The sequence below is a fragment of the Rattus norvegicus genome, chromosome 9 (genome assembly GCF_021556685.1).
Source record: "Rattus norvegicus strain SHRSP/BbbUtx chromosome 9, alternate assembly SHRSP_T2T, whole genome shotgun sequence".
Taxonomy (NCBI): domain Eukaryota; kingdom Metazoa; phylum Chordata; class Mammalia; order Rodentia; family Muridae; genus Rattus; species Rattus norvegicus.
This window is the reverse complement of record NC_141542.1, coordinates 38,498,496-38,521,931: the sequence shown is the minus strand read 5'-3', so window position 1 is coordinate 38,521,931 and position 23,436 is coordinate 38,498,496. Positions and strand designations below refer to the sequence as shown.

At 45.4% G+C, this 23,436-nt stretch overlaps 1 protein-coding gene across 16 annotated transcripts in view; it reads right to left on the bottom strand.

Annotated features, from left to right (window-relative positions):
* Positions 1 to 2,412: 2,412 nt before the first annotated feature.
* The window catches only part of Paqr8 (progestin and adipoQ receptor family member 8), a 48,508-nt gene continuing 27,484 nt past the window's right edge, over positions 2,413 to 23,436 (bottom strand). For 11 of the 16 annotated variants that reach the window (NM_001432950.1, XM_087565912.1, XM_087565910.1 and 8 more), the window contains 2 exon segments: positions 2,413 to 7,188; positions 9,352 to 9,512. In NM_001432950.1, coding sequence (NP_001419879.1) covers positions 6,081 to 7,145 — 1,065 coding nt within the window. In that variant the 5' untranslated portion in view covers positions 7,146 to 7,188; positions 9,352 to 9,512 and the 3' untranslated portion in view covers positions 2,413 to 6,080. 16 annotated transcript variants of the gene reach the window in all.

The window sequence follows — 23,436 nt, the reverse complement described above, 5'->3', positions numbered from 1 at the left end:
CCTAACTCTGTTCTCCCCAGTCTCCTCCTGAGCTGCCGCACTGTGGAGAAAACACAGCCAGTGCCCTCGCCTCCCTTTCACAACTGATGGGTCTGGGGATGCAACTCAATTGATAAAGTACTTGCCCAGCGATTAGAAAGCCCAGGCTTTGGCCAGAATCACTGCATAAAGCCTTGCTTGGAAGCCCGAGTCTCTGATCACAGCACTCTGGAGTCGTAGGCAGCCCGACTAGGTGATTCTCAGCTACCCATCAAGCATGAGGCCAATCTGTACTGCGTGAGACTCTGGTTCGAAACCAAACAGGGGCTGGGGTGATGGCTCAGCTCTTAAGAGCTGACGGTGGCTCTTGCAGAGGACCCCGGGGGTCAATTGTCAGCACCCACGTGGTGTCTCACAACCACCGGTAACTCGAGTTTCAGAAGATCCAGCGCCCTTTTCTAGCTTCCGTGGGCCCCTATACAAATTGGAAGCACACACACACCTAAAGGCAAAACACCACGCTCATAGAATAAACCGAACCAAACCAGCACACTCACCCCAGCCCTTCAGTCCACCCCTCTTCTCCTGGCACCGACTACTTCTAACACCAAATACTTCATTTACTCCGTTTTCTGTTTCTCTACAACTAAGGGGATAGTGCGTTTTCTTTGCTGCTGGGTCCCAGGCTAGAGCAAAGCCTGGTCCACGGCAGTCCTTGCGGTTTAAGGGATGACTCTCCGTGGATTCACATACGCAGTTCACGGGCTGACTGGGCTGCCAGGGCTGGCTGGGATCCAGCGAAAGGCTCTCCAGCACAGCCCTGGCTGGGCATTTGAGTCCGAGGAGGCAGTTCATACAATTCTCTCAACAGGAGAGCCAGTGTACCGCCGACCTTGTTCGCTAAGCCGGCGTCATCAGGTTACCCTACATAGTGTAACGTCTGAAGGGACTGTAGTAGAGCTCTTGGTATTCCTGTAAACTGAACACTGTTGATTTTGACTTTATGAAATGAAAGCAATTGGTTGCTTAAAAATCGTTAGTTCCTTACCCCGTCCCCAGGAAGTTTTGCACGGCATTATTTTACAATGAAAAATGTTTTGATAGCTTTTCCTCTTCCCCCCAGAAACACTGGTTATTAAATGAGTCTATAGATTCTTTTCTTCTCACTTTTCTACATCATCTTCAATAATCAGATACTGCTTTTTAAAAAGCAAAAAACAAAACAAAACAAAAAAAAAAAAAACCCCCACCCTTCTACCGCTTTACGAAGTTTGCGCAGCTCCTTGAAAGGCCGAGGGACTGTTGTAAAGCTCCATCCTCCTACTCTTAGCTCTTATCTGGGGGTGGGTTGGGGTGGGGGACCCGACAGCTTGGGCAAGGGACAATCCCAGTGACACATGAGGAGGATCTAGGGTCAGGCAAGATTGTCAGACAACTTTCTCTCGGAAGGACCCAACACTAATTTTAAGAAACTCGTTGGGTCTGACTTTGTGATCCACTCAGGCTGACTGAGGAGTGCACACCACTCTGAGAACCGGTGTGGAATCCGCTCAGTCTAACGGCGGAAGAAACGGTGCCGCCCACTGCCACTTAGGTGCTGTTCCGGACCAGAAGTTCCAGTGAGATTGTGAAAAGCGGCAGGCTGCGCGGGACTGCGAAGGACTGCAGATGTTTGGAGCTGGTCTGTGATTAGCTTGGGCCCTGAAGTTTTTCTGAAGGGAAAAAAAAAAAAATCTTTGAACGTTACAATGAGTTCTTGAAACGTTCCTGCCTTTCTCATTCCCTCCAGATCAGCAGTTCTCAACCAGTGGGTCGCGGCCCCTTTTGGGGTCAAACGACCCTTTCAGAGGGATCACCGTCGGAAAACACAGATGCCACAATTCATAACAGCAAAATCACAGTTATGAAGTAGCAACGAAATTTTATGGCTTGGAGTCACCACAGCATAAGGACCATGGAAAAGTTGAGAGAAAAGAAGTTGACTTTTTTTCTAAACTTAACACGTGAACACCCACATCCCTTTCCTGAAGGACGTGGGCATTGTGTTCCTGAAAGTTCTAGATTGCCTTTTGTAATTCATATTTTATCTCAAAATAATGTAGGCCATCAGTTCAAAAGGCCAAGGTCTTTAATAAGATTGTAACGTAGTTAGGGAAATTTATGCGATTTTATTGAAATCCGCAGAGAAATCAACTCTACGATTCTTCGAAGCGTAGTTTGCTCTGCCTACAAGTAGAGAAATTAGCAGTACTTATTTTTGAAAGTTTTTTTTATCTCTTCCTAGTTGTAGATGGATGTAGTGTTCAACCTCTTCCAGCTGCCAGTGTCAGACCAAAGACAACCCAACTTTAGAATGAGCTTTGGGTCCAGGCAGCCCTGAACAGGCGGGTCCAAGAGGGTAGCTTTCTTTACATGATCAACACGACAAAAATATTCACGTACAAAATCTGTTTAATGATTACTCACGTAAGTAGGTTTATAGAGACAGAAAAGAATTCCACACTTTAACCAAGCAAAACATAGTTCTAGTGGCGAAGCCCTGGCAACAGGCGCTGAGAGAGCACTGAGTAAGACAACATCGCCCTCTGGAGGATCCAGGTGGAACTACAGAGCAGTGACCAAACAATAATGGAGGGCGACAGAGGGCCACACTGCCCTCCTATCAGGGCTCTGAACTCTGTTTCAAGCTTCCAGTCCATGGCTTGCACTATGTTATGGAGAGACTTAAGGGCTGAAATTGTAACCCTGACATCTTTAAGAACTTGGAAATTAGTTTTATTAGAATTGGATGTGGTGTTGGTGCAGCCTGTAATCAATCCCAACCGACTCCTTGGCGGACTGTGACGAGAGACTCAATCCGGAGTTCCAGGCCAGCCTGGGATACACAGGTCCATCTCAAACAAAACAAACACCTCAAACCAGAAACAACGAAAACAACTTTCCCTGGCAAACAAAAGTCAGGATTCTGAAATGAGAAACAAGGCACCCCCAAATGCATCCTGTGGGCCCCTCTTCTTGAACTAAGTAGGGCTTTCTATCAACCCATAAGAATTTTATTCATGAGAAAGTATAAGTGACAGGTAGCTTAGTTTTATCAGAGACATTTACATATTATTGGGTTTGGTTGAAGGTCTTAAGAGAGGCAACAGCCAAAATTTCTAGTTTTGGAGAGCAAGATAACTATATCTTTTTTAAATTATGCTGATTTTGCAGGGTGGCAAATCCCACTGTAAAATCAAGAGGCATGCATAGTCCTTTTTAAAATTCTTAGTTGTTATATTCAAACTAGCCTAGTCTTTACCATACTGATAGGCTCATTTTGATGACACCGAAGAGTTAAAAATCGCCCATTCTGTGTATGCACTTGTAAGTGCATTTATAGTATTCCCATTAGATACTGGTATTTTCAGGGAAGATTACAGTCCCCCTCCTCGATGCCCCCCAAATATCTATTATTCATCCACTGTTCCTTGGGCTAGGGTATATATAGGTCAATGGGGAACTCTTGGTTAACATGTCGTATGTAGGTCTTGGGTTTCAAGTCCCAACTCCATAGAAATCACTTTTTTCTTTTCAATTCCCAAATTTATAGTTAGCAATATTTGTATAATTAAACTGAGAATTGGATGCCAGTATCTCACGTTTTACTCGGATGGTGTCACAGACCTGTGACAGTTCAGGTTGACGCTGAGCTGCAGGACCACTGAAAAACACAGATCTCTGTCCCCAGAGCTGAGAGTGGTTAGTGCACACCTTCAACCCTGCCGCTTGGGAGGCAGAGACAGGTTGACCTTTAAAGTTCAAGGGCAGCCCGGTCTACATAAGGATTTCCAGGCCAGCCTGGGTGATAGTGAGATAGTAAAAGAAAAGAACCAAAAGAAGAATAAAATCTTTGTTCGCAGATAATCACAAGAACACCTTCCTCCTCCCTTCCCTCTCTCACATTTCCCACCAACGTTTAAAAGAATACAGTCTTTGAATCCATAACAATGGAATTTCTAACACTTTCTGGTTCCCGTTTTAAATAGACCCTCTATTTGTAGCATTTACACATACCCCAACCAGCCTTCGCTCAGTTCAGACCCGTTCAGTTTTGCTAACATTCCTTGGCATGAACTTGACCTAGACAACCAGAACCTTGGGTCACCTGGCTAGCCTCGATGTTCATCTTGACCGTGAATGAACAAGAAACCCATCTAATAAAACAAGGCAGGAGACACATGCTTTCTTGGTTTAAAGGCAGTAGGGATACTTCTGTTGACCCCTCCCCCAAATACAGATTAATAGATTGACAAGTCATTCTAGCTTTCTGGGGTTCCCAAGAATGCAAAACAGGATATTCCGTGTGTGCACATGTTTCAATAAAGAGTTTAGACACCCCCATGTATAAGGCACAAAATTCACAAATCGCTCACAAAAAACAAAAACAAAAAAAGGTAGAAAACAAAGGTTTTAAGACCAGCAAGTGACCTAGTAGTGGAGGAGGAACATTAAACTGGGATTGAAGTTTAAAGCATCCCTTTTTAGTACACTGGGACCTCATACTGATAGGAAATGCAGCCTATGAGGAGAGGGCATCTCAGCCCTTCCTCGACCACAGCCTCCTTCACTGGATTCATGCAGAAGACAGTCCTCGTCCTCGGGGAGAGCTGCGTGGCCAGAACATAGCAGCTGCGAGCGCCACTCCCCTCCCGGCGGCTGCTGGCAGCAATGTCATAAACAGCGCATTTGGCAATCAGGTACCTCGTTCTTACTCAACGGACCTTCAGGGAGGGCCCACGGCAATAAGCACACATTTACCCGTCCTAGGACCCGTTTTAAGGTTTTTTTCTCAAATCTGAAGTGGGACTGCCTGTTTTGAGGAGCCTGAATTGGGGTAGCTGTGTTGGTCCTTCACGGGACAGCATCTAACAGAAATTTGAGCCTTGGATCTTAGGACCCGCTTAAAATAATCAGCTCCCTCGAAGAACTTTAGAGCCATGGTTTTAAAAGAGTTCAAACCTTCAGATAACCCTAAAGAAGCTGGCAGTTAATACTGCAGTCCACAGATAGAAACTAGAAGGGCCCCAGGGGCAGCAAACAGGCAAGTATATCCACGTTTGCTGACTGGGTGTGTCCTGGTAGCTCCTGGCATTGTTAAATTTGTTTATGTCTCTGTGTTACACAAGAATCAGCTTCCTGAATGTTCGTATGGCCGGCTCCGAGCCTTTCCTGGAAGGGTAATAGCTTCAGAACTCTTTATATCACCATGCAGCCTCGGGGTGAGAACAGTAGTACTTCAGGCAAATCGGCCAGCTAGCTGGTTATCCTGAGAGCCAGAGCTGCAGTGGTTGAGACCAGAAATCGTATAAATCGAAAGTCCATTCTGTCTAAGAGTTCCCGTGAATCTTCTTGAAGATTCTGATTTCCTCCACCCTAGACAAGCTGAAATCCTGACAAGAAGACAGAGTCCTTGGCTCAATTGACACAGATACCAAGACCAGCAGCGGAGGGTGACTGCCCCGTTAGGGTGAGGAACAGCCACAGTGTACTTGGCTGTCCGATTTGACTATCTGTCCAGTTTCAGGACTTGGCCTTTGAAGCCACAACCAGAATTCTGCTCATCGCCCATGGGTGAGGACGGTTCTCTTTAGTTTGGGATCTCATAAATCTTAGCCAAGATCTCTTCCCAAACAAGGCTACAACCCAGACAGAAGAATGAATATTCGTTTTGAAAACTCTCAAATGCCCTGCATTTGAAATTCCATAGCCATACCATGCCTTTGAAATACATAGCAATCTCTATTCTTGAGATAAGATATCACGTTTCAGAGGCTAGCCTTGGACTCACTGCGTGTTGGAGGACGACCTAGAATTTCTGATCCTCCTGCCTCTGCCTCCTTGAGTGCTACTATTCTGGCTTTTGCTGCACTGGGGATCAAACTCTGGGCTTCCTACATGCTATATGGCACTCTCTACCAATTGAGTTTCATCCTCAGCCTGTAATACATATTAATTTAAAAAAATCAAGCCTTAAGAATAAAAAGTCAACTTCTATTATTGGGCCAAGTTTTCTCCCAGTCGCAGTAGCCCACCTCCACACCGTTCCTCATCTGCCGACCTCAGGAATCTTTCTTAATCAGTCTGTCCTTGACCTTGTGCCTCAGGAGGGAGGCGGTGGCCGCACTGCATGCGGCTAAAAAGAAAAAGGAGAGACAGGCCGTGTAGACAGACAGGGGACCGTGGCGCTGGAAGAAGATCTCGTGGCGTCCCTGATAGTCCAGAAGAATGGCCTCCAGCTGGGAGAGCGTGCAGATGGAAAGGAAGGCGTGGAAGATTTGATGTCCGTGGCCCACAATGTCACAGGAACCGGGGAAGTACTTCTCGGGGACAGGGCATGAGAAGAAGTACGCGCTGACAAGGAAGAAGAGGATCTGGAGGGTGTGGTACCAGGCCGCCTGCTCCTGGCAACCGGCCAGGTGGCAGAGAGCCACGCGGTGCGCCACGGGGCTGATGTCTAGGATGAAGGCCAGCCCCGCTGGTACCACTTGACAGATCTTCCGCATAACTGGATAAGGCCGTCGGTAGCGATACTTGGCATAGCAACAGCCAGCACAGGACAGCCAGCCACAGAAAGCAGCCGCCGGCAGGAAGAAAAGCCAGAACCGCTCGTACCAGGCCTGGTCGGAGCTATAGAAAAAGTGAGCCAAGGCGCTGCCATACTGGTAGACACTGACCCCGACGTAGTCCACAAAGTAAAAGGTGTAGTGGGACAGCTCTGACTTGGACTGCAGCAGGTGGGCCAAGAGGCTGCAGGTGAGGTAAGTGATTGACGACAGGATAAAGAGGAGCAGGGGTAGGGTGTGGGGAGAAGCCCACTGCAATGCCCCTGCCTCCACAAAGGCCCAGAATCGCAAAAGGACCGCCAGGGCCGCGAGCAAGTGGGTCCAGACGTTGACCACCTCGTTGTGCTTCTGAAAGAGGCTGAAGAAGTAGTAACGCCACTCGTGCCCCGTGGGACGGTAGCCTGCGTGGATGTACGGCTCCCGAAAGAGCTGGGGCACGTCGGTTTCTGGGACGGTGCATGGCATCTTGGGAAGCCCTTCTTCCAGAATCTTGGGCAGACGACGCAGCTGCTGCCCGCTCACAGACAGGGTGCTCAGGCGCTCCAGGATGGCAGTCGTCATGGTAGCGGTGGTCCCCGGGCTCCTCGGGGTTCAGTAGGACAACCTGAAGGAAAGAGAGGAAAACTGAGAGACGCATGCAGCTAAGGTGGCCAAGGAACTGTATCTTTTCATAATGGAGCACGGCTCTCTCAGATAACCCGGGAAGTACGGAGGTCCAGGTGGGTTCTCTGGGCCTCGTTTTCCTTATCTGGACTGTGGAGTTGCAGCATCCTCCGTCACTGTGGCAACATTCGGACTCCTTGGTTACGGTTCTCTACAGTCTGAGGAAGAGGCATCTATTGTATAATGGCTGTGGTGGACTCGTGTGACTTAGTAATAAGATCTAAGGATACCTAGAAAGTAAAGACCACTATATTCCCTAGTTACTACTTAAATATAACCAATCAGTTGTCCTTGGATTATTAAGTAGGTTAAAATAAAACTTTCAGTTGGGAAATGATGGCATATGCCTATAGTCCCAGTACTTGAAAGGCTCTCATTGGACGCCAGCCTGAATTCCGCAGCCCAAGACCACCTGTGCTATAAAGCAGTGTCTTATCAATAGATAAATAAATAAATAAACAGACAGACAGACAGATAAATAGTGAATTTGAGGTCAACCTTGTCTACAAACAGAGCTCCAGGACAGCCAGGATTATTACAGTAACCCTGTCTCAAAAAGCCAAAAGTAAGTAAACACACAAACAAATCAACAAATAAACAAGGCATCTATTTCTTTAGGACCCACCTAATCTGAATCTAATCACTAATCTTCCCAGAAACTTTAAATTCTAAGGCAAGTAATTGGCTAACCCTGAAGTTAAAGGCAGATAAGTCAGTCGGTGAGATCTGGGGAGAGCAGTGCACACCGTGCAGTATCTGGGCAGTGTAAAGTCGTCATCACTTGAAAAACAAACATGCCGGGTGTCGGGTATGTTGGTACCCATCTGCAGAGCCTTGTCACGTTCCGGGCCCTGTTACTGTAGTGAGGCCTCTAAGTAGGTCAGTCACAGGCGTCCAGGCACACAGGGCCCTCTGCTGGCTGACTGTGGAAGCACAGCATAGCTTTTTCTTAATGCTTTTAGATGAATGTATCCTGCTAAGCTTTCTCTTTATTTAAAATGAAAGCATTTATTTGGCTGTGTGTGTGTGTGTGTGTGTGTGTGTGTGTGTGTGTGTGTGTGTGTGTGTGTGTGTGTGTGTGTGTGTGTGTGTGTGTTTGTGTGTGTGTGTGTGTACATACTTAAGTGTCATGACACACATGTAGAGGTCAGAGGACACTGGAGGAGTTAAGTTCTTTCACTCTTTCTGCCTTGTAGGTTCCAGGGGTCAAACCCACATTGTCGGGTTTATAGTAAGGGGTCTTTACCAGCTAAACCCTCTCAACACCCCTTTTCGGTTTTCTTAGTTCTATACTCTCTAATTAACCAAGTCTGTAATCCTTAATATTCTTGCCTTTAAAGCCCGTGTCAAGCCTTCATTCAACAGAGGAATTAAAAACATGGCCTAAATACTTCTAAAGTCTGATGGCAGAGGCTGCTCTATTTTTTGTTAGTTGGTGCTCAGGGAAGCAAGTAGCTTGGGACTTGCCTCTCCCAGATAACTACATCTGTATGCGATGAGTTTCAAGCCTCTGGAATGCTTGCTTTGTACTTAGGGTTTCTAGGGGATGATCAGTCAGAAGCACACAGGAGTTATGTCATAAAGTTGATGGGTTTTCATGTGTACTCACTGAGTAAAATACACTTTAATGAAAGGCACTTTGTGTCTTTTATTTTCTAAGCTTTATTCCCCCCCCAAAGAAACTTAAATTCTTGCTTTATCTAAGTGGCCCCCTTCTTCCAAAGGTCCTCAAAGGGCTACAAGAAATGCTGTTCAGAAAATGGAGTCTCTCAACTGCCCAGTTTTTAATGCTGAAAGAAAAAATATCTACTAAGGTTGAAAAAAAAGATCAGGAATAAAAAGAATAAAATATAAAAGAAGTCAAAGACAACTTAGAGCCAATCCTTGGTTTGGCTCTTACTTGAATGGCCAGCTATAACTTTACAAGTCCTAGTCTCTTCCTCTATAAAACGAGGGTAAGAATTTTACCCGCTGTGCACATCGTTGTGATGTCTAAGTTGGTCTGAGACAGTGATCGGTAAGTGTTAAGTAGTTCTGGGTTGGGCTCTGCGTTAGGCAATTAAGTTCTAAGCAGTAGAGATTCCCCAAAAGGGGAGCTACTTACCTTTGTAGAAATTAGTGGCTATAGTGTGCCATAGATAGATATGTAGTGGGATTATGACAGAGGTGCAGTCCACTCCAGCTGAGGCACACGGTGACCCACAGGGTCTCTGCAAACAAGCAGAGAAGGTACTTCAAGTGCTTTGATCAGGACTTGAGGAACTCCTGAAAAAAAACATGAAACGAAATGTGAGACGTCGGGCAGAGAACAGATCATTTACAAAATTATTTGATTTCATGAGTGTGTGTGTTTTATTGGATGTTTTGCCTGCAGGTGTGTGCATGCAGAAGAAGGTGTGGCTCCCCTGGAACTGGACTTACAAATGGTGGGACCTCGGAACTGAACCCAAATCCTCTACAAGACTGACAAGCGCCCTAACCAATGAACTATCTCTGCAACACCTATGCTTTTGTTGTTGTTGTTCTTGTTGTGAGACAGGGTTGTGTTCTGTGATTCAGGCTAGCCCTTGACACATGAAAATCCTGCTTCAGTCTCCCAAGTATGGGATTCCACCATGTCCTGTAACTCAAAGAACTTTGCTTTAGTCACAGACCTAGAAAACACAATCTCTGAGTGAACTCCTCTGTATGCCACTGACAGAGAGACCTGAGCTGCAGTCCTGAACACTGCTGACACATGGCATATGCCTCTAGCCTGCAATCGCTCATCTACAGAATAGTTGATGAGAAGCTGCCTCGAACACTGAAGTAAGATCTACAAGACAGAAAGCCTGGAAAGCAATTAACGAGATGCTTGGTTCTAAACCCAAAACTCACTTGCCGTAACTTATTCGAGATGCAAGCATGGTGGTTCGTGCATTCCTTGTTCTTCTATGGTGCCATTCATCACCCTGTGCCAAGACATTCACTTAGCCAGTGCCCATCAAACAGGAACACACACACACACACACACACACACACACACACACACACACACACCCTAGTATCTCGCCAGGAGCTGACTCTGAATTAAAACTCAACATAGAAATTGAAGGTATCAAGAGAAAAACCAAGGATTACAGAATATACCAGAAAGAGAAACACAGAAAAAGACAATATAGAAAAAGGTAATTATTAGGATATCTTCATACATCTAAAAATAGAAAGAAAGGAAGAAAGAAAGAAGGAAAGAAAGAAAGAAGAAAGGAAGGAAAGAAGGAAAGGAAGGAAGGAAAGGAAGGGAGGAAGGAAGGCAAGCTAGTTACTTGGTGTCTCTGTCATTGGACCAGCAAAGAGAGCACAGTGCCTGGGCTTCTGCTCTTGAGCTTGAAGGGGCATCCACAGGGATGTGCCCAGGAGACAGGACGGCCTTTCAATGTGTCCCGCTGCCATGAGCAACATCTTTTCTAGAGATGCGGTTTTTATGGAACCCTGCTGCTCATACACAGGCTCCTGTTACCTCTCTCACAAAGCAGGTGAGAAAGTGAGGTGAGGGGCCGGAGAGGCAGGCACTATTTAAGATAGCTGCCTTTTCAGAGGACCCAAGTTTTACTCCCAGTCCCCACCTCAGGCTGCTCATAACTACCCGTGACACCAATTCCAGGGGATCTAGTGATCTCCTTTGGCCTCTTCGACCACCTGTACATGTGTAGCACACATACATACATAAATACATACATACATATGCATAAAGTAAAAATTAAATCTTTTAAAAAGAAAAATTACTACCATTCCAGTTTTATGGTTGGGAGACACTGAGGGGATGGAGCTGCGCAGAAAGACGCTGAGGAAGGAGTCTCTAATCAGATGCCTCAATAGAAGGACATTTTCACAGTGCTGAGAAACTCATACCAATCACATACAGCTCTGTACCCGGAGGTCAATGATACAGTACTATACGAATCCACCCTTCTCATCTTCCCATCCTCTGGGATAGATTCAGTGGGTCCCTATGATCCAATGACAACAGAATTTCTAAAGACTAAAACTTTAGGGTTTGGTTCATGGACAGGATGGAGCACAGTTCAGTTCTGGGAACTAATGGTTGTCAGTCTGCTCTGAGAGAGAAGATGGCAGTGCTGCCCACTTGCTGGTCTTCAGCTATGGCTGCTGAGTCTGTTATTAAAGCTCCTCCAGTCTTCCTACTGCTCATGGCCTTTTTGGCTGAATGCTGAATTTCTACTAAAATTGGGTATTTCTACTTTGCTCTCGCAGAAAACCAACTAGGAAGAGGTCTATGGAACTAAAAAGCAGAAAGGGGAAGACCGGGCTGGAGAGGTGGCTCAGTAGCAAAGAACATTGACTGCTCTTCCAGGGGTCCTGAGTTCAATTCTCAGTAACCACATGGTGTCTCACAACCATCTGTAATGGGATCTGATGCCCTCCTCTGGTGTGTCTAAAGATAGCCATACTGTACTTATATACATAAAATGAATAATTCTTTAAAAGAATGAAAAGAAAGGGGTAAGACTAAAGGAATATTAACTTTAATTTCAAAGTATCTTTCTCTCTCTCTCTCTCTCTCTCTCTCACACACACACACACACACACACACATATGTGCCGCATGCATACACATATGCATGCATGCACACATATATGCAACACATATATACACACACAGCAGAATCACCATTTCCTTTGCAAATTAGATGTTGAAAATGCAGCCACCTCAGTTGTTGAATCTCCTTCATAACTGTGTTGTGTACCCAAGAGTGAATCCTGGCTATCTAGCAATAAAGCTGCCATGATAAGTCACCTAGAAAATAATTTCTTAAATGACTCGGCAATTTGGGGGTCACAAAGATCTAGTATTCTTTCTAAAGACTTGAAAGGCTTACATTTTCCTTTGGGAGTTCAAGGGTATGACATTCTAAACCTGTTAAAAAGACAGGATACTATTTCATTGTTCTTTTCTTAGTAACTACCTCTTTGCCTGATAGGAAACTCTCCCTTTCAGAGTAACCAACAAAACCACAATCATAACGGACACTCAAAGCTGTTTTGTTAAAAAAAAAAAAAACTAAACCACAGACTCCTTATCATTGCCTACAAAGAAGTCGATTGCAAGATGAAAGTGTAACATCGCTGCCTTTGTGGTAGATCTGTTGCCTTTACTTGGGACAGTCTCCTGCCTGCGTCTGTCTGTACAGGCTCATTAACCACTCAACCTGTCTTCTCTTTCAAGGTTGAAGCACAGAGGCAAGTCACTGTCCCAGTTACCTTTGATTCCAGGACAGATAAAAGGACTTCATGGGACTGACCACCCTCTTACCCCAAAGGAATTATCCAGGATACAACATACCACCATATCACATTGAAAACTGAATTGATCCCTTCAAGAAACGAGGACTTCTTCAGAGCACCTCAAAGAGCCAAAACTGAATCTATGATCAGCCAGACCACATCTAGGTGGGGACTGCTCATTTATGAATACGTCTTGTCCTTCTGCCTCCGTTCTTGCGCTGGTCAACCTAGATCTCACGTCAGTGACTTGAAGACTAACTTGGGAGTCCCTAGACTCACTTGTCCGTTCCTCTTCCCAATGTGTTGAGTAAATCCCCCCTCTCTCCAGCTTCACCATCACTTGAGACTGTACCTGGCATGTTAGGATAGGTCAGTAAACACAGCTCATCATGGATGCTGGAGCTCGTGCTTCAGCACTTACACTCCAGTTATGTAGTCATGGCAATGAGCTACAATTCTCTTATTATCGCTAAGACATCATGTGGAGCCTTGATATCCTACCCTGTGGCCTTTATTTTCATCGAGCCAGAGTGGACAGTGCTTGTAGAAGGAGGGTTTCTAAGGGCCAGCTGTAAAGTTTGAGCCCATTTTGAATCTTGTCATCTCAGTGTTGATAAAGGTACAGTACTGTACCTTCCACATTCCCAGTGGCTGTTCTGAGAAAAGACCCAACATCCCTCACTCCTGACTTCTCTCTTACCTACTCCTTCCTATGATGTGATGAGCAGCCAACCAAGATACCACCTCAGAATGACATCCCTTGTACAGAATCACTTGGCTGCCCTCTTCCCCCTGAATAGCTGCAAGTTCAATCCTCAAGACTCCAATTCAAACAGATAAGCTCAAGTCAGTCATTTTGACCAAGGAGAACTTCCTTATAGCAGCAAATAGCCTACACCAGACGCCAAAGGCCACAGAAGAAGATTAAAATGAGACTCCTTTCCTCAAAGGACTTATTCTAAAGAGATAATTCTGCAGCCCAAATCTCTAATTAGCCCAAAAATCAAGCGTAGAGTAGAGTGAAGCCCAAACAAACCTCTATAGAACAAACTAGTGCAGGGCAGTCATGAGGAAAATGGATTGGTGTTGGGTCTAGAAGGCTGCAGAGGGACAAAATATGAACAGAGGGATGCTGTGGCTTCTTGGTGGGTCCATAGCAGAGGGACTATTGGGAGTGATAAGAGAGAATGAGGTAAGTGTGGTGACATCAGTGAGAGATGATGTTCAATATTATAGAAGGAAAATGGGTGTTGTGCCAGGTGGGATGGCATAGGCTAATAGACCCAGGCAGTACCCGCAAAGCAAAGGGTTGAGAGTTCAAGGACATACTTGACTGCATTGTAAGATGCTGTCTCAAAACAAAAACAACAACAACAACAACAAAAACCCCACACAGCAACAGATGTAAATACAGGAAGGAAGCAGTTGTGTCCTCTTTCAGCAGGTTTTCAATGCTTATCTCCCTTGAGTGTGAAAGAGTCTCACTGTCACTCTCAACATGCTCGTTAACTATGGCAGACCCGGAAGCCACCCTGAACATCTTCATTCTTCCTCTCTCTCTGGTTCTTCTCCCAGGCCCTTAACTTCAACTACTACCTATACCAGAAGATTCCCAAATCTACCTTTGGCCAGACCGCCCTTGCGATAGGAGTTTTAATAACCAACTGCTCCAAAAGTGTCCGGCTGAGTGTGGCGTAGGCAATTCAAAATTACGATCTTCAAACATCTTCAGTCCAGTCTTGCTTCTTTCCCCTTCACCTCAGGACATCCGGGCCTACTGGCTTCAGCCCGCCATGTCTAGAATCCATGTGCTCTTTCCATCTCTGTTTCCTCTCTTCAACTCATAACTCTAACTCTCCCACTATAGCAACATCGGCCCCATGAGTATCCTTTCTTCTATTAGTAAACCTCCCCTGCCTCACACCCTTAACCTCCACGATGGTCTCCACCCACTTCCTGGTGACAGCTAAAATGGAACTCTTGTGTTCCTCCTGCCCACTTGCTTACGGTGCAAACTCTATGCCTGTCTTTCAGTCTGGGTCTTTCCCTGCAGACCTCGTTTACCCTTTAGCCCCTGAAACCACACCCCCAAGCAGTGTCAATGGCCTGGAGCCTGGATCAGTGTCTAGCAGTCTCCATCTCCCACGCTTGCAACATTGCTATGTTCTAGTAAGGTGTTCTACCATTCAACTCCAGCTCACTCTCCAGGAAGAAGCCCTTCCTCGTTAGGTGTGCCTAACTTCCAGCTTTGCCTAGTCCTTGTAGTATCCAGGTTTGCTTTCTCGCTTCTCTCCTGAACATGATCACTGATGTACTCCACTCACGTCCTCATGAGTCACCAGATAATTCAAGACAGGGACTGTTTTTGTTTTTTTTTTTCTTGCAGAAGTCTCCATATTTAAAATAGTACCTAGCATATGGAAGACCACCAATGACTGTTTACTGAATAGCTCTTAAAGGGGTGGGGATGCCATTGAGTTGCTAGTCAGGAAGATCGGTTGTCAACTAAGACATTGAACTCTTCAGTGTGATTGCCAAAAGATGTAGGTAAAAGGAAGTGACTTCCGCTCTAGCCGCGTCTCAGGAAAATAAAAAAATAATAGTAGAGTGGGCAGAAGTGGAAAGATAGACTATGCATATTAATGTGCTGGTGATGTTTGGAACAAAGAAGCCACCATTCACCATGGCAGGCACTTAAGGACTCCACGATTTAGCTCTGCACTTGGATCACAAGGTAACTAAACGCAGGGTACCAACCCAGTGGATCCACCTCCAGCTCAGACCCATCTCCATTAGGCATTTACGACCAGCTCCTAAGAGACTCTCTCAGGCGTCCAAGGATTGTCCTGGAACTAAACTCACCTTGGATTCCAGAAGTTTGCGGACAGGTTGCCCTGTGTGGGAAGGATCCTTTTATAGAAATGGATGAGTTAGCTCCTCAAATATAAGAATTTCTTCAAACCACCCTGTACGACCAGCCAGTGGTCAACCAGAGTAGTTTACCTAGGCTGTTTAGTTATACATAGTTCTTGTTTCCTGACTGATTCTTAGAGTAGAGCTACCTATAGACCTTTGAAAGATAAGTCACCGGACACCTTTAACTATGCTCCCGGGATGGCCACATTGGTTAAATGCTCTTCATCTGCCTTTTACCACTATGCATCTCTTGAATAGGTACACTGAAATGGGTGGTCACACACCCCATCAGTTGGAATTCCTAGAGCTGAGCCTTTGCCCCAACTCTTAAAACATAGTCACACCCCTCACCATCACAGCTATCTCCCTGTGTCTGTGAGTTCTGCATCCAGAGTCCAGGGGTTATAAATTTAAAATATTCACATCCCAGCACTTGGGAAGTAAAGGCAGACAGATCTCTGTGAATTCAAGGCCAGCCTGGTCTACAGAGTGAGTTCTAGGACTGCCAGAGGTACACAGAGAAACTTCCTGGAGAAATGAAAACCACAAAACAAAAACATCTTAACCATATGCCAAGTATAGTATGTGTACCATGAATTCATTGAATATTAAAAAAATAAAAGTTATAACATGTTACAACATGTCTGTGTCTTGTAAGGCTCTGTTCTGAAGGTTTTACACTAAGAAACTCTTAAATTATTTAGAAAAAATGTAAAATGAAGGCAAAACAGAAAAATAAAAGTAGAATAAATGTTTTTATATATATATCACAGGATGGGTGTTGTGGCACACATCTTTTCTCTTAGGACTCTCAGAGATTGAGGCAGGAAGATCTCTGTGAACTTGAAGCCAGCCTGATCTAGAGTTTCTAGCCAACCGGGGCTACACAATGAAACCATGTCTCGAGCCAACAAACAAAAAATAAATCACAGCACTAAACAAAGTACTTTTTAAAAGGATGTGTCATTGTTGTTGGTATATATTTTATATATAATATAAATGTATGGGCATTCTGCATGCATATATGTCGGTGCACCATGTGTGTGCCTAATGCCCTTGGAGATCACAAGAGAGTGTTAGGTCTCCTGGAATTAAGGCTTGGTTTTGTTTACCCAGTTTAGACTGATGAAAAATACCTAGAATACATTTCCTTTTTAGTAAGGACAAAATGACAAGTTTCTGGTGGGTTTTGCCATCCTAAACAGCTAAAATACATGTCCCTGATGGCATAGAGGAAAATCCAACTGGTTCCCACCTATTGTAAACTCACACCTTGCTTGTGTGATCCTGGGGACATGTCATGGTTTCTTTCTCCCAACTGGCAAGCATGAGCTCTGTCAGACTGAGATCACAGTCCCAGATTTCTCAGCTGTGATTCCAGTGCCTGGGGCGGGGGGCCAGAAGAGGGCGTCAGATTCTCCTGGAACAGAGCTTTACAGAGACTTATGAGCCACTCTGTGGGTTCCAGGGGTTAAACCCAAGGTCCTCTGCAAAAGCAGCAAAGTCCTCTTAACAACTGAGCAATCTCTCCAGACCCATGGTGGCCAGATTTACAAAACTGTTGCCCTGAGACGTTCCAACCTAAACATGGTAGTAGGAAGCAGGCCAACACAAAAACACATGTGTGAAAATGCCACAAAATGAAACCTACTATTATTGCATATAATCAATGCACGCTAATAAAAACTAGAGCAAAGCATGATTACTGAATTCGGTTACTCACATTCCATGCAATCCAAAAAAAGCCTCTCCCAGATCAGCAAAAGAAGAAAATTAAATAGACTCCTTATTTGGGAAACTGAGATAGCTTGGTATGAAAAGCATTTTAACCGGTGACCACCAAGGCACCCTCCAAAGCAGAGGTGTTCCTTGACCCATCCCACATTTCCCACACGACCCTACAACAAACTTGGACTTGCTGATTACATGGGGTTGAAGCTGGTGAGAAGCTGCAGCTGTCAGTTTGGCTCTACTGCTAACCATGAGACCTGCTGCGAGCTGTTCATTCCCCCTCCGTGTCTCAGCATTCCTGGTCCACATAAGCTTGGCTACAGTAGGATTTTAGAATTCACCCGGGCTATATTATGCTCATACCAAAGTCATCAACAAACAGATTCTGTGACATGACGCTATGCCATTATGTGCGGGATGCCAGATGGCACGAAGGTGGCCCTGCTGGTCATTGGGAAAAGAGCAGGGAAGTGAACACTCTTGATAGAGGTCGAAAGAAATGCTTCCAGAGTCCCCAGGTCTGCCTCGCACACCGAGGCATAACCATGGGGCCTGAGAAGAAACAGCAGCTAATAGAGCAGTATGGGCTTGGTTAGAAACGGAGGCTTGCCCCCAGGAAGTCTCGAAAACTGAGACAGAGCAGGGCACAGACTCGGATGCTTCCAGAACGTTCAGTCATCCGTCAAGCAAGAGACTGCTGGACTCTCCCAGATCTTTGCAATTTCTGCCAAGATTCATATCATTGCTTATAATGTCATATTTGAAGGCTTAGTGTTACCGACCAAATACTATTATTAGCTGAGATAATTTTAACTTGGATTCACCCAATGATCAGTGCACGTTTCCCTTATATTTGAAAAAAGCCAACAAATAGTATCCTGACATCCAAAAAATGGAAGACTAGACTGAATAAATTATAAGTCTATGGAATATTTATCACGTCTCGTTTCTGGAAATACAGGAGGAATGCGTGTCCCTGTTTCTCTTGGAGTGTCCCTGCACTTTGAACAGTGATGGCAAGCACATCGTGCAAGTTCGGAAAAGACTTGTTAAATAAGGTATTATTACAAGAAAGAAAGAAATTAAAAGTGTGTCCTGTTTTTGCAAACACAGAAATGTGACACAGAAAACAAACCTGTGCATAGAATGAATGCAGCGCCGATGTCACTAAGAGCTGAGATTTCAGGAAATCTACTTTTCTTCTTAGGTAAACATAACCATTACGGGATTTCTCAACATTTACCTGCCCTAATTGGAAAACTAGGAAACCTTATTTTCCATTCGGCAAGTAAGAATGTTTGACATAAATATCTAAAGATTGGCAAGATGTGATTAATTAGTAAAGTGAATATTAGCAATTAAACTACCACCCTTCAAAATGCACATCGACATTTTAATGGAATACACACTTTTTGGGTTTCGAACTTGTCTAGTTAACGTGCTAACGAGGCTGTTTGTAATAACCTGGCCGGACCTGATAAAAGCCGGTGGTAGGGAGGAAGAAGTCATCTACTTATTACAAGACACCGAGGAGTCCTTGTTGCTTTGCGTTGGATTTCTGGCAGGAGGAACAGGCACCACGGTTTTGTTGTACTTGTTTGGAGGTGCTGTTTTCAAAGTTGATTTTATTCTATCAACTTTGAAAGTTTTGAAAATTTATTGCAGATAAACTCGAGCCCTGTAACATCCACCTGGAAAGGTTAGGATCGGTGTAGCCAGCAGCGACTGAGCTGCCAGGCGAGGTTGGTCCTTGTTATTTTCAAATGTTTGTCATATGAAAGGAAAATAGAGAAAGAAAGATCTCATGCCCCTCCCCTCAAGCTACATCTGTCTGATCTTGACAGGGATGCTTGTCATCTTGTAGGCCTTCTGAGCCTTCCTATGTGAATCTGTATATAATGAGAGAGAGAGAGAGAGAGGGAGAGTGAGAGAGAGAGAGAGAGAGAGAGAGAGAGAGAGAGAGAGGCCCTCCAGCTATAACTCCTGTCTGTGCTTTGTGCTTTTTTGCTTTGCCACCTACATCTCAGCTAATGAGATGAGCAGGTGCTCTCCTTGAAAGGCATCGATGTACACACGGAAAGCATCTACCCCACACGACGATCAGCATGTGTGTCACGGGGAGGGAGAATTCAGAGGAGCTGAGGACAATTCAGTAGAGCTCACTGAACAGCGTAAGGCCAGTCAGCTAGGAGGCCGGCAGGGTAGAGAGGTTCATCTGTTCTTTCTAGACTGCTTGTTTGGGTCAGGGTGAGCCCTGCTGTCTGAAACACCTGCTAATTAAAGGCTAGGGACCGGGAGTCTCCATAGACTTCCCTCTTGAGCATAGCTATTGGCTTCCCTGGGTGTGGTTTGGCTGCAGTTATGCACCCCCTCAGCTTGTTCTAGCTTCTAGCAGGCAGGCGGCTTCCATGGATCCGCAAACCTACCGGGACCTAGGCCATCCCAGGTGAACTGCCCGGAGCTGCTCATCTCCACGGACGGGTCTATCTCGGGCATGTCCTTGCTTTCTTAGAGTGGAGTTGGAACGCCACACAGATGCATGTCTTTCCTAGCAGTCCTGTGCTTTACAACAACCCTTCTGCGGTTCATGGGCTACAATGCTTCAGAGGACCTGTCCCCAGATCCGGCCTCTTTATTAGGTATAAATTCAAGCAGATCACTTGATTCTCAGTTTCTCTTCAGATAACTTGGCTTATCTTCAGTTCAGTTCTTGAGGTTTTAGTTCAGTTCTGAGTTACCAGGAAGCCTCCCGGAGGCCATTTCCATCTCTTTCCCTCTTAAGAATGCTCTACTAATGGTTTCACACGCTATGGCGTACATAACTGCACTGCTGTGGTAGAGAGAACTTTGTCCCTCCCGCCTCTCTGAGACTGTGACATGGTCTTATTCCTCCTTTCTCCTGAGTGAGGGGACCCCAGGAGTCATCAATAGAGAACAACTACTCAAAGACAAAATGAACTAAGCCATCCTTTGCCTGCTCCTAAAGAATCAGTGCATTGGTGGCACACACACACACACACACACACACACATCCCAGCATTTAGGAAGTTGAGGCAGGAAGACTGCCCTAAGTTCAAAGCCAGCGTGGCCTATTTAGTGAATTCAAGACTAGCCTGGGCTATATGGCAAGATTTGGGCAGAGATAACTAAAAACAATGGTGGGTGGCAAGATGGTCTAATGGGTAAAGGCACTTGCTGCCAAGCCTGATGACCCAAGTTCAATTCCTGGGACCCACATGGTAAGAGGACAGAATCAATTCTCCAACTTGTCCCTCTACTTTCGAAGTGGCTTTGTGATACACACCCGCCCACACCCATGCAAAAGCAGTGAAACTTTAGGCAGTGAAACCATAGCATGTTTTACAACAGTAAACAGTGTTTGCATCGGACACTGGAATCCATGTCTGGTTCATCGTCTACATGAGAGATTCGCTATAACCATCTTTAAATTGCTGACTGAATTTCTGGCCACCAGCCTGCTTTTCGTCTTTTGTCTTCTGTCACTGGTAATTTTGTGTCCTGAGAGGGCCTGATAAAGATTTGGGGGAATGGAGATCTAGGCAAGGGGAGGAAAACCAATAACCCTGGAGACCAGAGACGAGAGAAGAGCCAGGGACCTAATTTCTTATTCTTGGTGCACAGAGAAAACCAGAACAGCCTGTCCTTGTTGCCTGTGCAAGCCACTCATTTGACACTGCCAATGTTACTATACCCCCACTGTGCCTGGCACAATCAGCTTCCTGCTTAAACTCAGACGCAGAATCTGTGACATTGAGAACAGCCGCAAACAAAACCAACCAGGTCCTGTTAAACCCCCTACCTTAGGCATTTCAGGTTGCCATAGTGTAGTATCACAAACCAAGGGGGGGGGGGGTTAAACAACAAACATCTATTTCCCCCAGCTGTGGAGGTTTGAAGGCCAAGAACGAGGCGCTAACAGGCTTACTGCCTGGTACGTGTTCACCTCTGACTTACAGACGGCTCTCTTCTCGGTGGGTCCTGACAGGGCACAAGAGCCACAGAGCTTCCTTCTATTAGGTTATCAATGTTTCTTATTAGGTTATCAATGCCATTCATCTCCTAACACCCTCATATTGGGATGATGTTTTGAACATATGATTGGGGGGGGGGAACACTTTACGTCTATGACACTAGAATATTGGTCATACACTAATTGGCTTAGTTTCCTTAATGTGGGATGGTGAGCGTAAGGAAGTTGTCCAAACATTTTTAATTCTAATTAGCTAACTTGAGATTGCTATGCAAGGATGCTATCACAAAAAAAAAAAAAATCCCTTCATCCTAGTTTGAGGCATTGACTATGAGAATAGTTGAGAGCCAGTTTAATACTGAAGCCTTAAAGCAAACCTACAACACTGCACAGATAGACCCCACTGCTTTCCACTCTCCCATCCCAAGAGTCCAACAACTTGAATGTTGCTGTAACACACACACACACACACAAAGTCAACCACAAACTAACAGGTAGATCTAGATGCCAAGGGTGGCCTCTGAGCTGACGCTGGCTGAAGAATCCTGGCAGTCACCCAGAAGCACTACCCAGACCCTCTTTCCCCCAGTTATTCCATGAGAGCTTTCTTAAAGGTACCTCTGGTGTCCCCAGTTCATCTTTAGTGCATCCTCCTCCATAACTGTTAATAGCAATTCATAACCAGTATCGTTGAAACTATTAGTAGTCATTGGCTGACGGAGAGGCTTCCTTTAAAGTCATGGAGTCCAGAATAGTAAGAGCTGCCACACAGGGGCAGTTTTCCTCTTTCTTATACTAACTGCCTACTGGCCGCCCTGCACTGTCTACAAAGGTGGTTGCTATTTTTCATTAGGGTTACTTAGCTCTGAGGGTTTATGATCCCTTCTGATTATGGGGTCCCGATTCTACCAGTGTCTTTGTATGTCATGTGTTCCTTATAACTTCCAGTCCTCCTTCTTAAATCCAACCATGTGACTTGAGCCTTTAGGATTCCAACACAAATGTGACCCAGGGCCAGCCAATTCTCTTAACCACCAGCCAGCACACCGCAGCCCCCATTTCTCCCTCATTACCATTAACTAAGTCTGCCTGCCCCTTCCCACCGGAACTATAGTTTCTTTCCTTTGTGGTTTTCCTTTTCCTTCTTTCTTCTCATATGGTGTACCATGGGAAGTCCTAACATGTGAGACCATTATGGCCTCAAGCTTTTTAACCATGACCTCTCTTTATCCAGCCATCTGTCCTCACCAGCACCACAAGCAAACTTCCGGCATACCTAATTTTACTATTGGCATGGCTAATTTCTTACTTACAGACCCTGGAAGTCTAGCCTGAAATCTGTCACTAGGTTTGGCTGTGGCAGGTTTATATTCCCAGCTACTCAGGAGGCAGAGGCAGAGGCCGAGGCAGAGGCAGAGGCAGAGGCAGAAGGACCAGAAGTTCAAAACTGACTACGCTACAGTGTCATCTCCAGGGCAGCCTGTGGACTTCAGTGAAATCCTGTCTCAAAATAAAAACTAAGACTTTCTAGTCATTAAAACGTAAACAAGTTTTAGCATATTAAAAATAAACCAACCTGTTCTTTCTGAGCCAGGCCGGTGGTGAGTTTGAGGCCAGCCTGCTCTATAGAGTGAGTTCCAGGACAAGCAGGGCTGCTCCAAGAAACCTTGTCTCAAAAAAACCAAAACCAAACAACAAACGAACGAACCTGTCCTTTCTGACAAGATAAAGCATGTTCTGGGTCGGATGGCTATAGAGAAAACCTGCTGCTGCTGTTCATTTCATATCTACAGACCTGAATCCTGCCCCAGCAACACCCATGGTGACAGTTTCCTGACTGCTCTTAGCCCGGGGTTCTATCGTATTTGATTGGCTAAAACTCAGCTCAAAAAAAAAAAGTGCTTAAGCTTCTGGTAACTTCCAACTGCCAACGAAAGCTCGCATTCCTGAGCTTGGCAGGCAGAGCATTTCCATGACCTGGCCCTGGTTTACATCTGTGGGACTCATCCTCTTCTGAAGTCATGTAGGAGAGTAAACAGAACAGAGCACCAGAGGCCGTGGATTTCTGCTTCTGTCTGTGTCTCTCTGTGTCTGATTCTGTCACTATGTCCTCCATCCCCTAGTGTGTCTGTGTGCTCCTGTGTGTGTGTGTGTGCTCGTGTGTGTATGTGTGCGTGCATGTCTGTGCATATGGGTATATGTGAGTATTCATGCATGCATGCATGCATGCGTGTGTGTGCCTGTGTGTGTGTGTGTGTGTGTGTGT